The sequence below is a fragment of the Castor canadensis genome, chromosome 2 (genome assembly GCF_047511655.1).
Source record: "Castor canadensis chromosome 2, mCasCan1.hap1v2, whole genome shotgun sequence".
Classification (NCBI taxonomy): Eukaryota; Metazoa; Chordata; class Mammalia; order Rodentia; family Castoridae; genus Castor; species Castor canadensis.
In genome coordinates this window covers 65191498-65209520 of record NC_133387.1, presented here as the reverse complement: position 1 = coordinate 65209520, position 18023 = coordinate 65191498, and the positions used below count along the sequence as shown (strand labels likewise).

General features: G+C 37.0%; 1 protein-coding gene across 2 annotated transcripts in view; it reads left to right on the top strand.

Annotated features, from left to right (window-relative positions):
• Positions 1-18023, top strand: part of Reln (reelin) — a 450273-nt gene that overhangs the window by 404752 nt on the left and 27498 nt on the right. For both annotated transcript variants that reach the window (XR_012445193.1, XM_074064926.1), the window contains exons 47-53: positions 3868-4008; positions 5219-5396; positions 6766-6959; positions 9774-10030; positions 13931-14085; positions 15361-15575; positions 17628-17805. Coding sequence is in view for 1 of the 2 variants with exons in the window: in XM_074064926.1 (XP_073921027.1) it covers positions 3868-4008; positions 5219-5396; positions 6766-6959; positions 9774-10030; positions 13931-14085; positions 15361-15575; positions 17628-17805 (1318 nt within the window). In the remaining variant the exon portion in view is untranslated. The remainder of the gene's footprint in view (positions 1-3867; positions 4009-5218; positions 5397-6765; positions 6960-9773; positions 10031-13930; positions 14086-15360; positions 15576-17627; positions 17806-18023) is intronic.

Here is an 18023-nt window from a genome sequence, read left to right as displayed (position 1 = left end):
CTTAAGTCTCCTTTAATCTCTAAGTTCACCTTCCTCCCTTTTGTAGATGGGGTGCAAGACACAGGGAAGTTATTTGATTTCTCCCAACATCACACACTCAGTGTTTGGATCACTAACTCTCTACCAAGGGAAAAAGAAAAGCCATGGAGGTGGTGATTTATTTAAATTCTTCTTATGCTAATTCTGATTTTTTTAGAGGTTGTGATAAAGTTTTGAAGGATTTACTACACAAGAACACAAAGTAATGATGAACCAAAAGCTCCTGTCTCATCTCAGGGATTTTTTTTTTTTTTTAGTGTGAGGTAAACCATTATACTATAGAAACCAGTTCAGTTTTTGTTTTGTTTTGCTTTAGTGAATCGGTGTCTGACTTGGGTCACTAAACCTTATCTTCTTCATTGGTAGAATGGGAGGGTTAAGCTGGGTTTTGTAGGCCTGGATATTTTATGTCTCTCATTAGGAATAAGGGAAATGTCAAGGAAGAGTGAAAAGATTTTAAAAAATTACGTATGGCTCCTCTCAAAGGGATTTTTCTCATGATGATAAATATGATAACAACAGGACTTCATAGGTAGGTGAAGTCATTCTGCAGAAACAAAGACTCTGAAAGTGTATCTTTAAATCTACTAAAAGATACTGAGGCAGCATGGGGAAAAGGTACCTGGGGAGGCCAGTGATGGGAACCATACTATTGGCAGTAACATTTTAACTACTTAGCAATGGGTAGTTACTTGTTAAACAACACTGATATAGCCTTTTTGATGCACTGTAAATGGGAAGGAAATGCTATAAATTCAGACAAGAATCAAAAGGAGAAATTTCAAGGATATGTAAAAATGAGAATTCTGCTCTGGGACCATTTTTCCTCCAAGTCTAAGAAGCAGCAGCTGTTGGTGGCCATCCTTATAAGGAACCTTCAGACCAAGCAATGACACCTGCCAAGGGACACACCAAAACACTCGTAGGTCTTGGTAAACATGAACTAATTAATTTTCACAACACCCTTGTGAATGAGGAAGTAGCATTTTCCGAATTTTACAGATGGGGAAGTGTCAGCACATAAACATAAGTGATTTGGCCCCTTCATATGGTGAGGCTGTGACAGGGCCATGAATAAGAAGTCTTATTGAAAGGCTTAAAGGTTGAATTAAACTTCCAGATTCTCATTAACTTATATTCCAGTTCTTCCCCTTAGTGAAAGTATTTCCTCTTCCTATAAAATAATGACAGATAATACATGTACCCCTATGTTACAGGCACATGGTGATTACTAAGTGTAGTTACTCCTAAGAATATAACATTTGCGAAGAGGCCTTGACAATCATTGAATTTAACCCCCTCATTTTGTATATTCAGTTACTCAACATGGACATTAAACTCACAAGTGCCAGAGTACAAATTAGAGTCCTCACTTATTTTTATTCCCGTTGGCCAACTCTAGTTTTAGTACATTCTTCACGTACATGTTCTCCCACTGTTTCCTTTTCTGTGGAACTCCAGAGTTGCCCAGACTGAAAGTGTCAGGGCTCAGAAAGGCTGTCCCTTCCAACAGTGCGTCTGGCTCTTAAATCACTATCTATGTTCAGTGGCTGCCCAGAGTGTGATTGAACACAAGCAATGATCAGGAAGTCACTACTTGCTACGCAGCCCGTGCCACCTCACAACTGCTGGGAAGCTCTCCTCCCCTTCAATAACATCATGTCACTCCCCCTCTCACAGTTGACCCCAATCTCTGCCATCTACCCTATGAGATGTCTTTGATTTGACTTTTTCTAGGCACCTTTATTGCTATCAACTTAATATTCCTCCACTAGATGTTTATGAAGTCCTATCTATAAAATGTCCCAATGATAAATAAGGAGAATAATCTAACAGAAGAAACTATTAATGGGCATTTTACAAGGTAATAAGGGCTTTGGTGAAACATGTATATGATATTAAGGGAGCAGGGAAGGTTTATTTGCTATCTGTAGACACTGAGGATATAGAACACTATTCCCTGAAGAAATACAGAAATATTTTCTGCCCTTCAGAACCTTACTAGTGTAAAAGAAAGACAGAATGCATATATGTTGACTAGATATCAGAATCTAAGAAATTATGTGCTATGACAATGTGGTGTTCCACTATGTCACTTACAAGATGTTGCTTCATGCAAACAGACATAGCTGTTAATAACTGCAATCATTAAAAATAGCAGAGCCACTGGCATTGGACAACTCCAGTGAAGAGTGGGAATCCTCAAAACATTGCTTATCATGAGGAGTGTAACCCCTGTATACCAGTTCCCTTATAGAGTACTAATCAGTGCTAGGTACTGTACATTGGGTATACAATGTCAAGCAAAACAAATAACCCTACCTGCTCCTTTATAACTTAGCATTCCAAGGAAGAGCCAGGTATCTATCAAATATGTATGCAAGTAAATGCATGACTAAAATTATGCTAAACACCATGAAAAGAAAAGAACAGTTTGTTATGAGAGACAATAATCTGGAACAAATACCATTTTAAAAGAGGTCAGGAAGAAAATTTCTTTATAAGAAACTGACATTTCCTCTGAGACCTGAAGAACATATAGGAAAAAAAGAGAGCGGGAAGGGTGGGAGTGGGGAGCGTGATGACAAATGTGCATGCAGAAAAGTGGGAAAGAGCTTGGTGTGCTTTGGGAACAGAGATAAGTAATGCTTTGGAGATGACAGGAATGAGGAAGGAGAAGAAAAGGACCAACTCAGATCAAATCTTTTGGGTCAAGGAAAGTGTTTGGGGGTTAAGTTAAATGCAACGGGAAGTGATACAAGGAGGTTAGGCAGAAAGGACTGGGGGATGGAGCATATGGATGCTAGGGAGCAAGGAGAATTGTGGATAAATCAGTTTGTGCATAGGAGATACATATTGGACTGAACTATGGAAATTTTAGTTCTAGGCTAGTTTTTTTCTATTTTCTAAACTTTGGTTAGAAAACAAAAGATCCTTGCTGTTTGGTCTTTTGTCCTGCCTAAAATACATATTCCTCAACCAAAATGTTAACAGTCTTTTAATATAAAACATACATGGACTCAACTTTGGTTGAGTCTCAGGTATTGTTTGGATTTTACTGCCATCTAGTGCCTCTAAAAACACATGTTTATTTGTGTTGTTGAACAAGATACTCCCCAAACTGTGTGAATGAGCAAGTGTATTTCTGCTTCTGGAATGGGGAAGTCTATGTTAGTTTTACTAATTTCACTTTTAAATCAACATAAAATAAGCCAGGTATTATATTATTAGCCTCTTTCTTCTCTCTGTAGAATTATCGAGAGTTTCATCCATCCCTCTTTTTACACTCATATTGTCGCTACGGCCCCTATTGGGAGAATTTCTCAGGAATGCTGCCCACAGTGGACCATTGTGTCCATTGCACAAAAGGATCTAGCTTTGGGGAGCAAGGTGTCCTAAAATCCAACGTACATTCTGTTCCAACGTTGAATGCAGAGGGTTGCAGCTGCTCAAGGACAGACATTCTTTCCAAGTATAATAATACAAGTTAGCAGCAGCCCTGGCAGCACTGCACCATAGCTCCCCCACAAAATTCATGGCTCCATTGGCCCCTTCAAGCCCTGATTTAGGATTAGTTTTTGTCTCTGATTTAGTCTACTTTTACAGGGCTCAGAAAGATCCAAGAAGCAAAATACACAATAAATCTATCACTGTTCTATTGGTACAGGTTTATTAATCAAAGTTTTGCATAGGATATTCCAATAATGAAGGTTCTTAACAGGAGTGGAAGTGTACATGCTTTTCTATTACTCTGTCCCATGCACTTGTTCAAACAAATTGGAACACATTCTCTTTTGCACTTCATTGTAATTCTCTTCTTCTTCCAAGGTCCCAGGCCACTCGTTTCCGTTGGCATCAACCAGCTCCTTTTGACAAGCAGCAGACATGGGCAATAGATAACGTCTATATTGGGGATGGCTGCATAGACATGTGCAGTGGCCATGGGAGGTGTATCCAGGGCAGCTGTGTGTAAGTATATTGTTTCTTCCTTCTGTGAAAAAGTTCTGATTCACATTCCATCTAGGAGATTTTTCTAAAACTGGTTTTTTAATTACTCCCAAGGTTTTTCACTTTTCCTGAAATATGACATTGAGCTAACTGTGGAATTGATGGGTTCCTAATAGAGATTAGGAACTGAACAACAGCTAACTTGTCAGAAAAAAAGCCGAATTGTAATTGACTATCTTTTATTCCCTTCTGTATTTCTGTGATACACTGAAGCCTTGAACAAGACATTAGAAGAGAAAAAACATTAGAAGAGGTGCAGGAATTCAGTATGCTCTGACGAAAGCATAATACCTCATACATATTTTTCTCACTTAGGTGTGAATATATGTAATGATATGCATTTTATTAGTATTCCCATGTTGTTTGCATAATAAAATATGGAAATGGTGAATTTACCAGACATGTTTGACAGAGAGGCCTACTGTATTTTTCTTAGAGAGCCTTAGTATCCTTGGAAAAAGTCTAAATAAAGTATGTGTATGATTGTGAGCTATACACACACATGCACTATAGGATTTCTTGCCTTATTTTCAAAGATGATCCTGTCTGAGGGGTTAATATGAATGAAGATTGTGATAGAGAATTCATGAGTCCTTCTCTGATAATCTCTACCCACATGGAAAATCTTTTATTTAATTAATGATTATAGCCCAGAGTGATCTCAGAGACTTCTGAGCCTCCCGGTCCTGTTCACATTCCCTTCCATCCTGAACAGGGTGGTCAGTCCCTTGGCCAGAAATGGTTACTATCCAAAGCATCTTCTATATGGAACATGGCCTATTGGTTCCTCACTGGTCCAGAGTCTCTGTTAAAATGATCAATTTTGTAAACTCTTAGGATTCATCAGTTTAGTTTGGCAGGTATAACTGTCAGTCATCCAGCACTGTGTCATGTATATACAGAACTTTAGTAACTTCTTTGAACTTGCTTCTTTCTCGCCCCCTATAATCCAAAGGCACTAGTTTAGGAAAATAGTAGAGGCAGTTAATTCACAGTGCATTTCTAACTGAAAGCACTGTGAAGAAGAGCAGATGAATTCTGGCCAGCTCTGTAAAAATCTGTAACTTTTCATTATCCTGGACTAGGAAAGAGTTGGCCTCTCTAATATGAGAACACAATTGCAGGGGCTTTGTTTGGTGTTGACTCTTCTTTTCTCTTTCTCCACACCCAGCTGTGATGAGTTATGGGGTGGCCTGTACTGTGATGAGCCTGAGACTTCCCTTCCAACCCAACTCAAAGACAACTTCAATCGAGCACCCTCTAATCAGAACTGGCTGACTGTGAATGGCGGGAAACTGAGTACTGTGTGTGGAGCTGTGGCTTCAGGGCTGGCTCTCCATTTCAGTGGGGTGAGAGCATGGCTATGTTTCTGCATCTTCTAGATTCTCCCCAATTCATTGAGTCTCTCTCAAGTGCAATAAGCAAATCAAGATGCAAAGTCATTTAACCTAAATGCTCAACCTTGATCTGAACTCACAATTTTATACAAATCAGAATGTACTGAATATTTCCAGTATTTTCCTACTACAAATCATTTGAGACAATTTAATTATGCACGGTAGTGACAGAAGAGAGCATATTTAAATACACATTTCAAAAGGACTTATATGGATGTCCATCCTGCAGGAGAGAGAACACTTTCCCAGTGTGCAAGAACTTCCATCTAGATGAAGCTATATTGAAAACTCTTGAGCTTGTGACAGATTTGGTATTTAAGGAACCAAAAATCTGAAAAACAAGCCTCAATGGTTTCTGAATTTATTAACAACCATTAATCCTTTCTACAAATTATCCAAGAAAAAATCATCAATAATTACTAAACACTTGCATTTATATCATATTGTTTTGTGAATGACAGCAGCAATGTTGGAAAATTTCTTTAGAAAATTTTATAAGTATTATATTTTGCTGCCAAAGTTGACTTTGTTTTAAAATACAATTTCTCCAGTGCAATGATTAGATAGGCAAATTAATCTTTTAAAAAATAACAAGTTTGTGGTCAACTCTTTTATTTTTCTACTATGTCTTACCTTAGAATTTGCATTGGTGCCAATGAAGTATGTTATTATAGTCAGTATTTTAGCCCAAGAGTAACAAGACAGCATATAAGCATAAAGGACTTCCATGACCATCAACACTGACTAAGAATGCAGTGTTTAAGATATTTCTCCTAGGGCTGGTAGAGTGGCTCAAATGGCGGAGCATCTGCCTAACAAACATGAAGCCCTGAGTTCAAACCCCAGTACCACCAAAAAACAAAAAAAAAAAGAAAGAAAAATAAAAGGTATCTCTCCTAGCATAGTTAGAACTTTAAGTAGCCTATATTTCCACATGTGTTCAACTAAGAGAAACCTACTCATTAATATTAATAAATTAATATGGATGGCACTATAATCTGCTACAAAGCCCTTACCTTGCTTATAAAAATATATATATATATATATATAAATAAAATCTCCTTAGGAAATATGGCCTTCTGTTGTCTTGAATACTGAAATTTTAAAGTTTGGCACACATGTTCTGAGCATCTGCACTGTACTGGGCACCATGCTACGAGCTAGCACGTCATGAGAGATGACAAGTAAGTCAACCCTGGATGCCATGTGGCTTGGATCATAAAAGAAATGTGGAAGAAATCAAACCAGAGAAAATCTGTAATGTGCAACTAAGACTCCTTATCACTGCTTTTGTATTTTCCATTCTGCATCTTTTCCATAGGGTTGTAGTCGATTGTTAGTCACTGTGGATCTAAACCTTACTAATGCTGAGTTTATCCAGTTCTACTTCATGTACGGATGTCTGATCACACCAAACAACCGTAATCAAGGTGTTCTCTTAGAATATTCCATCAATGGAGGCATCACCTGGAGCTTGCTAATGGAAATCTTCTATGACCAGTACAGTAAACCTGGGTTTGTATTCATTGTATCTCTCATAGCTGGTCTGCTGAGCAAAAATGCTTGACTTGATAAGACTACCCGCTATCAGTCTCAGGGAACTTTTAACTTATCTGTAGGGGATGCATAGGGGACTATGTGAAGAAAGGTTTCTGGGCTTGATAAATAGCTGTTTTGGGTTTTTATTTTAAGAACAATTAGTTTTCACATCCTGGAATAAGATGAAATAAACTATCACAATCCAACAGTGATTAAATCCAGTGCAAAAACCCATAGAAATTAATGAATATATGATAATTGATTTCAACAACACTTTGGAAAAATAGAAACAGAAAAACAAATATAAATTATATAATGTCTACTCAGTTTAGAGAATTTTGTGCTAGAAAACAAAGAAACAAAATAATAAGGAAATACTCTTAAGAAGCCTGGAGTCTGTCTTAAATCTCCTTATTTAAAAACTTTGAACAAAAATCATGTATAAGTCATTTAAAAAATATTCTGGAAGGGTCAAAAGTAAGTCAAAGAGGGGTCAGTGTGATGGTACAAGCCCCTCGTCCCAGCTTCTCTGGAGTCCGAGAAGGACACCTGAGGTCATGAGTTGAAGACCAGCCTTATCTCAAAAAAGACAAAAAGGTTATAAAAAGAGAAAGGACATATTCATTGAAGTAGGAAGAGAAAAATGAGGAAGAAAATAAGAGGGAGCGAGTGGGGATGAGAAGCAACAAACATAGCCCAGTGGAGAGGTATAAATAGTCCCTTTGTACATGTCAAACCAGGTGCAGGCTAAAAATTGACTAAAAAGATAAGAATCTTATATGTCAGTTAAGAATAAATTCAGCTGTAAGAGACAGAAATTTCAAAATAGCTTAAAAGTTTTTCTCTCTTATGTAAACTAGATCTCCCTCCAAAGTAACCCAGGGTTGCTTTAGAGGCTCCTCCATTCTCATTCCTAGAATTTAGCCAGCTATGCACACTCAGATACAAGGAAGGTGGAATTTGTCTTTATTCTGGGCAATTAAGTAATAAAAAAGATAGGCTGTCATTTTAAAGGAAGAAGAGGAGAATGGTCATTGAGGAAATACCCCCAATCTGCTAGATGCAAAATTTCAAATCCTGAACTCACATTAAAGTTGGAAACCAATAAAGGAATCCAACTAGAAACTAAGAAGTACACAATATAAAAAAATGTACTCATCCATAAATGGGAGATAATATGCAAGACAAGCAAACTGTTTCCTTCTGGAGGAATTTATAAATTCTCTCAAATATGAACCCTACAGCCCCGTAACACAAGGAGAAGGGTATAAAAGAATAGCTGTCTAATATACTCTAGTTCTCTGGAGAATCAAGCTGACTAAGGTGGGAGCGGTGGTCATAATTTATTGAGACTTTCAAGCAACCTTAAATAACTTTCCATCCCAAAGAGTTTTTAAATGTGGACAAAGGTTTATCAGTGAAATAAAGCTAATTTGGAAATAGAAAAGAAAAATACACAGAAATCATAGCTTTGGGTGAAAAAGTATTTCCTCCAGAAGCAGATACATTGCTGATATTATAATAAGTTTTTAAATGTTAATTAAATATGCCAAATCAATGGAGGTAAGTGATAGGAAAATCTCACAAGGTATAAATACAAAAGAAAAAAAAGGAAGAGGGAAGATACACTTGAAAATTGAGAGGTATAAGGAAATGAAATTTGCAGATGACTCTGCCTGAAGGCTGATGGTTTCCAAGTTGCCAGTAACAATACAAGTGAGGATCTAGAATTTACAGAGTGTACTTCTCTTCCTTTATGACAATCCCTATTGTGCTGTCATGGTCCAAAGTGCACAAAATGATGTGTATAACCAAAAAAAGTATTTAAAATCTAAGTGTTAGAAGCACAATTAAAAGCATCCTAGCTTTGAATGAATCTTGGTTGATCCCCATCCAAAATACTGTCTAGTATTTTGGGCACTGTGACCTTAAGGAATACATGGAAGAGAAGAAGGAGGGAGCCTGGGGGCATGGCTCAGTGGTAGAATACTTGCCTAGCATGTGAAAGGCACTGGGTTCAATCCCAGCACAGCAGAGAGAGATGGGGGAGAGGGAGGGTGAGATGGACAGACAGAGGCAGAAACTAAAATCAACAAGAAGATACCATGTAAACAAAACAAAGTAATGAAATCTCTTTAATGTGAAAGGCTAAGATTCAAATGATTGTCATGAGTGCACTCATTTGAGAGTCCTTTACAGGATGAACTTGGGCTGGTTGGTTGGCCCTGTCCAGACACTGTAACACTAAGGGGCAGCCTGTTTCTCAGTATGTCTTCACTAAAGCATATAAACAAAGCAATGTCTATACCTCAGACAGCTGATAGTAACCCAGTACTCTCAGGCTGAGGTCCTAATATTTCTGCCACAATGCAATGTCTATATTCCAAGCCAGTTACTATCATTCAGGGAATTAGAGTACAGAAAAGAGAGAAACAGATGACAGGGAGAAGAAGTCAATACTTGCTATGTCTTCCAAAGTGTGTATACTGTAGGCCTACAGATGCCTTTCTCCCAGGTATTCAGAGAATTCTGGCATGCCTGTAAGGCCAGCCCATGGACAATTCAAGTGAGTAGGTGGCTCTGGGATGCTTGCATTCTGTTTCCCCAATTTAATGATTACCAAGACTTTGTAAACTCAAGCTAGCTAATCACAGTTTTAAAAAATAATTTTGGCTAATGTCCTCCCCTCACCCAGCATGTGACATACAATATCTTATCACTGGTTGCAGATATTTTACTCACATGAAATATTTGACAAAGGATTTTTATACCCCCATCTTTTTCTTTTAGATTTGTCAATATTCTTCTCCCTCCTGATGCTAAAGAGGTTGCTACTCGCTTCCGCTGGTGGCAGCCAAGACATGATGGCCTAGACCAGAATGACTGGGCCATTGACAATGTCCTCATCTCAGGCTCTGCAGACCAGAGGACTGTCATGTTAGACACCTTCAGCAGTGCTCCAGTGCCCCAGCATGAGCGCTCTCCTGCAGATGCCGGCCCTGTTGGGAGAATTGCTTTTGACATGTTTATGGAGGACAAAACTGAAGGTAACTTATTCACTGATACTAAAGAAAAATACAGTGGAGAGCTGGGGGCTGTGGCTCAAATGATATAGTGCTTGCCTAGCAAGCACAAAGCTCTGAATTTAAACCCAGTACAACCAAAAAAAATTTTAAAAGTCAAGTGTTACAGCGCAGATCTGTAACTCCAGCTACACAGGAAGCATGGGCAAGAGGACTGCTGTCTAAGGCTACCTAAAAAATAACTAAAGGGTTGGGGCATGGATCAAGTGGTAAAGCATATGCCTAGCAAGCATGAGGCCCTCAGTTCAAACCCCAGTACTGCAATAGAAAAAAAAAAAAACCTACAGTGGAATGTAGACATTTAGACGGGGGTCTCCTAATAGAGTAAAATGTCAACTCTTTTCAGATGCTGAAAAGCGTAGAAACAGTGACCTGTCTGGTTGACATTGTAACTAAATCTTTTTTACCATTCCAAGCCAACCAGTGTATCTTAATAAATAGCCTTCTGTAATTTTACTAACAGAATAATTTTCTTAAAATATATTCATTCCTATATTTCTGTTTTCTAGTTTTGATAGAAAGACAACATTTCCTGCTCATTTGTTTTAACATTCAGTTTGGTTTGCCACATGTCAGATACATTAACCATGGCATTTCACATTTCAGATCATGTCCCAGGTTTTGTTGTTGTGGGTCTTCTTTGTTCTCCTTCATTCTCAGTAGGAGTAGTTCAATGATGCCAGCAAACTACAAAGAGCCTCTACAGACTAGTCTAATTTTTTAATATATCATTTTATTTTCATTTTGTGATACTATGCTGGTACCTTTTTTAAAGGTGGTATTTTATATTAAGGATGTGTCTTTGCCATACCGTATGTTTTAGCTACATAAAGCATGCTGTCTTCAGATAAAGTAGCAGTGTTTAATTATGTCTCTTATACTAACATGCGAGGATATTCAAATAGTAAAGTGGATATTATACCACCAGAGTGTTCAGACAATAGGACTGTATATTACACCCACTAGCATTGTACAAGAAAAATACAACCTGAATAATTTTACAGTAGTAACACTGACTTTAAAAAAAATTCTAAGGAAATGGCATATATAGAGAAATTTTAATTTGAGGAATTTTAATGATTTAAAATAATAATTAGTAATGTTTTATTGTAAAAGTAATACATGTTCAAAGTGTAAGATTGAAAAAATATAGAAAAATATGAGGATGAAAATAAAAATCACTTAAGGATAACCATAATCAATATTTTAGTGTATTTTCTTAGTCTTTTTTTCTATGCTTTTATATAAACATTTTAACAAAATTTTGATCTTAAATTTGATATGTTTTATAATCTGTTTTTGCATTTAGAATTTAATCCTGATTTCCCCATGTTTTTAAGTATCTTCGAAAATAAAATTTTAATAACTGTGCAATATTTCATCATAATTCATTTTTATCACTTTAATATTGATAAATATTTAGGTTCATTCATTTTATTTCATTATTGGTATGTCATATGACCCCATGGTATAACTGCAAATCTTTACTAAAAATCCATCCTTGCAAGTTGAAAAAACTTAAAATGTCCCTCATCATTACCAAGTAGTCTTTATTCTCTTATGAAAGGTTATTGAGATTTACCTACATTGATCTGTTTCAGACCTTTGCTAAAAAATTCATCTATTTTTCCCTGTGTAATGGTTTTCAGAAGTGCGTTTACAATCAGAGAACAATTTAAACATTGTTTCTGTAGAAATAAAAAACAAACACAGACTAATTTTTCAAGTACTTAAAGTACTGATTTTTACCTTAGAACTAATTGGTGATATGCAGATGAAGAAACAAATTTTCTAGCTCCTGTCTGTCTTATACAAATAATGTTTTTAGAAACTGGAACATCTACTAACAAAAGTAGCTTCTGATGTGGCAGAAGAGATTGATCAGTTAGTTGATTAATCCTTTCATCAACATTGCAAAGTTCTAGCACAAAACGAAATACGTTCCATAGAAAAACTGGCTCAGGGTGTTCTTATTAGAATTCTTATTTCTATGCACTTTGACTCTTGAATCCTGTATCTGTGATGTAGGATTAAACATGACTCCAAATCCCTCAGGGTGGAGAAGAGATAATGGTGTTGCAGTAGCCATTTGAATCCCAGAGATAAGCTGCCTGTTCTACAGGCATATGTTATGCTCAGACAAAATCAAACAGACACACCATGGTTGAAGCCTGAATTACAGCAAAATTGCTTGGTCTCTTCCCTTGATCCTTGGAGACCATCCAACTCTGCTGTTTGCACACTGGCCCCAAACTCTCCATTTGTACATGTTCATCTTCACTGCAAATGGGAGCTAGGCAGGAAGCTTTGAAAGTTGGACCTGTGAGATCAAAGAATATCATGATTCAATGCAATCTGAGGATGTGCGTCATTCCTAACCTTTCTGGAATACCAATCATGTTGTGACTGCACCTCTTTCAAAAGAGAAAGAGAATTGTGAGGGGGTGTTTGTGTGTGCGTGTGTGTGCGTGCGTGCGTGTGCATGTGCGTGTGTGTGTGTGAGAGAGGCTCAACATAGGAGGTACTCTGCACTAATAATTCAGTCTTGCTGCTTAGTTTTCTTTAGAGTCTTTCAAATCTATTTTATCAGTAAGTTTTGTTTTGTTTTTGGTAAGTACATTTCTTTAAAGAGTTACCATTGATCTAATTTAGAAAAGTCAAGATTTATTTTAAAAAATATATGCCAAGAATTCTTAAACATCCACATTTAAATATTCAAACATTAAGAACATTACTGATGACAGCATTATTTTAGAGATAATCTCAATTTCTTAAATAATCTCTTTATAATACTATATCTTGATTTTTTTCAAATTAAGGAAAACTTCACAATTTAAGACTTAAAGGTAGTCTTTATAACAAATTGTACAATTATTTGAAAAATTATTTCTCAAATAATTTCTGGACCCCCTAAAATATCATTTGTTTATGTAGTTAAATAGAGTGGGTGCCAGGATCTGAGAATGGGGAAATGGGAAATCATTTTCAGTGTGTATAAAGTTCTTGTTCTGTAAAATGAATAAGTTCTTACCTACAGTAAGAACACAACATTGTGCGCTCAAGAATACATCTTGTACTAGGTGTACTTATGAACACAACATATACACATGAACACACACACACATGCACACAAAGAACAGAAATAAAGTTTTGAAAGTGATAAATGTTAGTAACTTGGTTGTGGTGATGGTGTCACAGGTGTATGTCCAATCTCATCAAGATGTATATATTAAATACAAAGTTTGAGTATCAATTATATCTCAATAAAGCTATAAGAAGAATTTATCACTAGCTTTGTAACTAATCAGAGAATGCTACCAGAATTTGAGCAGAAGTAGCTAATTCTACTCCCTATCAAATTTGGTTTCTGGTTTTGTTTTTGTTGGGGTACTCAAGTTTGAACTCAGGGTCTTGCACTTGCTAGGCAGGTGCTCTACCACTTAACCCAAGTTCCCAGCCTTCCCATCAAGTTCTTTAAAATTCTTTCTCCTCTCTAGTACTGCTTTAAAAGTTAATATCTATCAAAAATTAGATTTGCATTTCTCTTTGATATTCATGTACACTAAACTCAATACACTCTTTTTTCCAAGTGTAGACTAACATTCTTGCACGTGTGTTTGTGTGTGTGTGTGTGTGTGTGTGTGTGTGTGTATGTCTACTAAAAAAAGAGCAGGAGTAAGTGTATCCCAGTCATCCCAGTATCTATGTTCCTAAAATAATGTTTACATTAGTGTGGATTGTATAAAATGTATTGTATGTAGAAGCAATTTCTACTTAGAATAATTCTAGAACTTGCTTAAAGTGAAGATTTGCTTAAAAGGTTTTTATCATAAATTTATCATAAGATTTTTGTCTTCTTTTAAGTGAATGAGCATTGGCTCTTCCACGATGATTGTACAGTAGAAAGATTCTGTGACTCCCCTGATGGTGTCATGATCTGTGGCAGTCATGATGGACGAGAGGTGTATGCAGTGACCCATGACTTGACTCCCACTGATGGCTGGATTATGCAATTCAAGGTGAAAATGTCATGATCTCCATTCCATAAGTAGCCATGTTAGGAACATAACCAGTTGAAAACATCATAAAGGCAAAGATCACCTAATGTTTCATTGACTTAATACATACTTTGAAAAATAAAACTTAATATTAAGGTAACATACAACTCATCTGTATAGTGCTTAGTGATGTTTTATTTCTGAACTATTTCAAGATGAAACTTTCATAAATATATTTCTGCTCAGAATAATTATTGATAGAGTAAATATCATAATAAAAATGTAAGATACTGATTCTAACTCCCTGAGTTAAATCACTATATAACATAGGCAAATTGCTTCTTTAAAGAGGATATTAAAAACTGGGCTAGGATTACTCTTATAATCCTAGCTTCTTGGAAGTCAGAGATCAGGAGAATTGCAGTTCAAGGCCAGCCTAGGCAAAAAAAAGTTTACAAGACCCCAGCTTGACCAATAAAAGCTAGGTGGTATAGTGCATGCCTGTCATCCAAGCTTCATAGGAAGTATAAACAGGAGGATCACAGTCCAGGCTAGTCCAAGCATAAGGTGAGACCCTTTACAAAAAATAACTAAAGCAAAAAGGGCTGGCAGCATGGCTTAAGTGGTAGAGCCCCTCCCTAGCAAGCACAAGGCCTTAAGTTCAACATGAAATTGTAGAAAATAAAAGTGTGATTAGAGTTCATGCTAACACCAACTTTGGCAAAGATTTATTCTGATGTGTTCTGTCTACCGAAATCCCACTGTATCAGCCAGAAATGTTGCATTATAGCTATCTGCATCAAGAAGAGCAAAGATTGCTGTACTTTGTTGAAAGTGCCTTCTATTACCTCCTCATTGCATCTTAATTGTAGGTGAAAGTGATTTATTGAGAGTCATAAATTGTATGACAAAATAATAAAATTGGTAAAGCTGTTAGCAATCCTTCTTGGTAAAGTATTCTGCCAAATAGAAGTGCCAGACAATTAACAAAACAATTTGTAAGAGCGGGCCCAGGCCTTCCAAGGCAATCAGCCAGAATGGCAGAAGCATACGTTTCAGCTTCTCTCCAAACCCCCTACACGATATATTTGGCACTTTCTATAATTTTTTGCCTTGGGCAACCATGGTGACCTCTCCTGTCCATCAGCAGAACAAGTAATGTACCTAAACATACAGGATGGTATGTATCAAGTAGTATCTGAGTATGTATCTGAGACTTTCTTGCTGCCAAGTCCTCAGGCAGAAATATGTAATATGGTATTAATACCTTGATGGTCTTGATTTTCTGTTTACTAGATCTCTGTTGGATGCAAAGTGTCTGAAAAAATTGCCCAGAATCAAATTCATGTGCAGTATTCTACTGACTTTGGTGTAAGCTGGAATTATCTGGTCCCTCAGTGCTTACCTGCTGACCCAAAGTGCTCTGGAAGTGTTTCTCAGCCATCTGTATTCTTTCCAACTAATGGCTGGAAAAGGATCACCTACCCACTTCCTGAAAGCTTTGTGGGAAAGTAAGTAGAAAATTAAAATAAAGCCTGATCCAAACCCCAGGGGACACTATAGTCAAGTCTGAAATGATGAGTAGTTGTGGGTAAAGTGGTCTTTTCCCACCTAACTCTAAGGGTTCTCTAATTGGTGACTTCCATGAGCTGACTTTGGGAGACCTCAAGTTGTAATCCTCAGATTTGAGAAAATGGTCCTTGGCAGGCCCTTCCATTTTCTAAACCTCGTCATCATCAAATAGCAACAGAAATAAGGTGTGTGCTACCTTGCCGACCTTGTAGACCATAGTCTACCATGAACATATGCTTTCCAAATCCATGACAGAGCAAGGAGCAAATACTATTTGTACAAATCCTAACTCTCCATGCTGTTTGTACAAGATGGCTTATAGTTTTCATTTTTCTCTTATCACAAAGCATTATGTTCTACACCTGCAGTGAAAGTAATTATCCTGGGGCAGTGGTGAGCCAAGGTGATTAAAAAATGTTCTGGAAAGTCTGTAGATAAGTTAATTTAACATAATTCCAAAGGATTTCCCTTCTACTGTAAAAATAAGAAAAGGGATGCATTAAACAAAATGACAGGCACACTTCTACTGAATTAATCATATAGTCTGGCTAAATGGAAAACCTTCTGTGAGACAGATTATGACTAAAACATACAGATCCTTTGAATAAGGTGTATAAATGCAGCTTTTCCAGTGTCCTGTAAACATCACTTACTATATGACCACTCACCGTTTTCTGGAATGGATCTAAATGGCTTATTCAGTTTACATCCTGGGAAACTAAATCATGACGCTTTCAACTACAGATAACAAAAACTCAATCCAAATTGGCTCAATTAAAAATGAAATTTGCTGCATCTAAAACGAAGGAATCCAAAAATGAAGCAACTGTAGGATTGGTTGATTTCTAAGTTCTACAATATCTTCAAGGACACGATTCTTTGTCATTCTGTTATTCTTTGTTCCTCGGTCCACAGCATCAGTATCATAGTCAGCATTCAGGTTGGTTCTGCTATTGAACATAAGATGGCAGCCAGAAAACTGGAGCAGAATGATTCCTACACTATGTCCAGAGGGAGTGAAAGAGAGCCAGAACAAACACCTCCTTGCATCCCATTGGTACAAATTAGCCCCTTCCCAAGCCACTCAGTGATTAGGGAAGTTACATTATGATGACGAGCTCATATGAATCATCTGTCCTGAATTGGATGCTGGGCAAACCACCACACCACCGTCATAGACTCACTTCCCCCTTCATTTCTGTCTTTCCATAGAGGTATAATTTGCATCCAGTGAAATATAGACATGCTAACTGTTCAGATGACTGAGTTTTTCTACTGTGTAACCCATGTAACCATCACATAAAATGAGACATATTTATATTGTCCCAGAAAGTTCTTTCATGAACTTTGTACTCTATAAACCACAATTATACAGGTTATTTTAATATAAGGTTAATTAGAGCCTTGTTTTTCCCCAGAAGACAGAGAAGAACAATGATGAATTAGAATTCACAAGGAAATTGTCCTTTAATATAACCATTTTGAAATGATTTTTTAATTAGCACAGTTACTCAGAGAATATTGATTATCTTTGAGGAATTCAGAAGTTGCTTTTCCCAGCTGCCTGAGGGCTGTGTGCACACTGACAGGGCTCTGTCACAGGCTACCCTCACCTGCTGTACAATTTCAGAAATGTGATTCATGAATCTAAATTGATCCACAACCACTGACCTCCAGTTCATAAGAAACCTGATTTATTAAAGTTACAGATATATATTGTAAAATATTGCTGTTACTTAAAATAGAAATTCTACTGATTTTCATTTTGTTGTGCATGCTTGTATAAAACTTCGATGAAACCAGCTGTACAGTTCCATTACTAACAACCAAAAGATAATAGTGTTCAGAAAACATTTTTATTAACCCATTTCATCTAGCAAGAGTGTTTTAGATGTTTTTACTTTCTTGAGTATTACATACATATGCAGCAAAATGGACACGAATAAAGTTAACTTCTGTTTTTCACTCCTTTGCTTTTGCTTTGTCAATAGCCCGGTCAGGTTTAGGTTCTATCAGAGGTACTCAGATATGCAGTGGGCAATTGACAATTTCTACCTGGGCCCTGGATGCTTGGACAACTGCCGAGGCCATGGAGATTGCCTAAAGGAACAGTGCATCTGCGATCCAGGATACTCTGGGCCAAACTGCTACTTAACGCACTCTCTAAAGGTAATATCCCTCCACAGGAGCACTTACTCACATTTAGGACCATCTCATGTGTGAGACTAACAATCAATAACAAGGTTTTTGGAAATAAATCCTTTGGATGCAAACTTGAAAATGTGGGCAAGGCATAGTGGTTCATGCCTATAATCTTAGCTACTCAGGAAGCAGAGATCAGGAGGATCATGCTTTAAGGCCAGCCCAGGTAAAAAGTTAGCAAGACC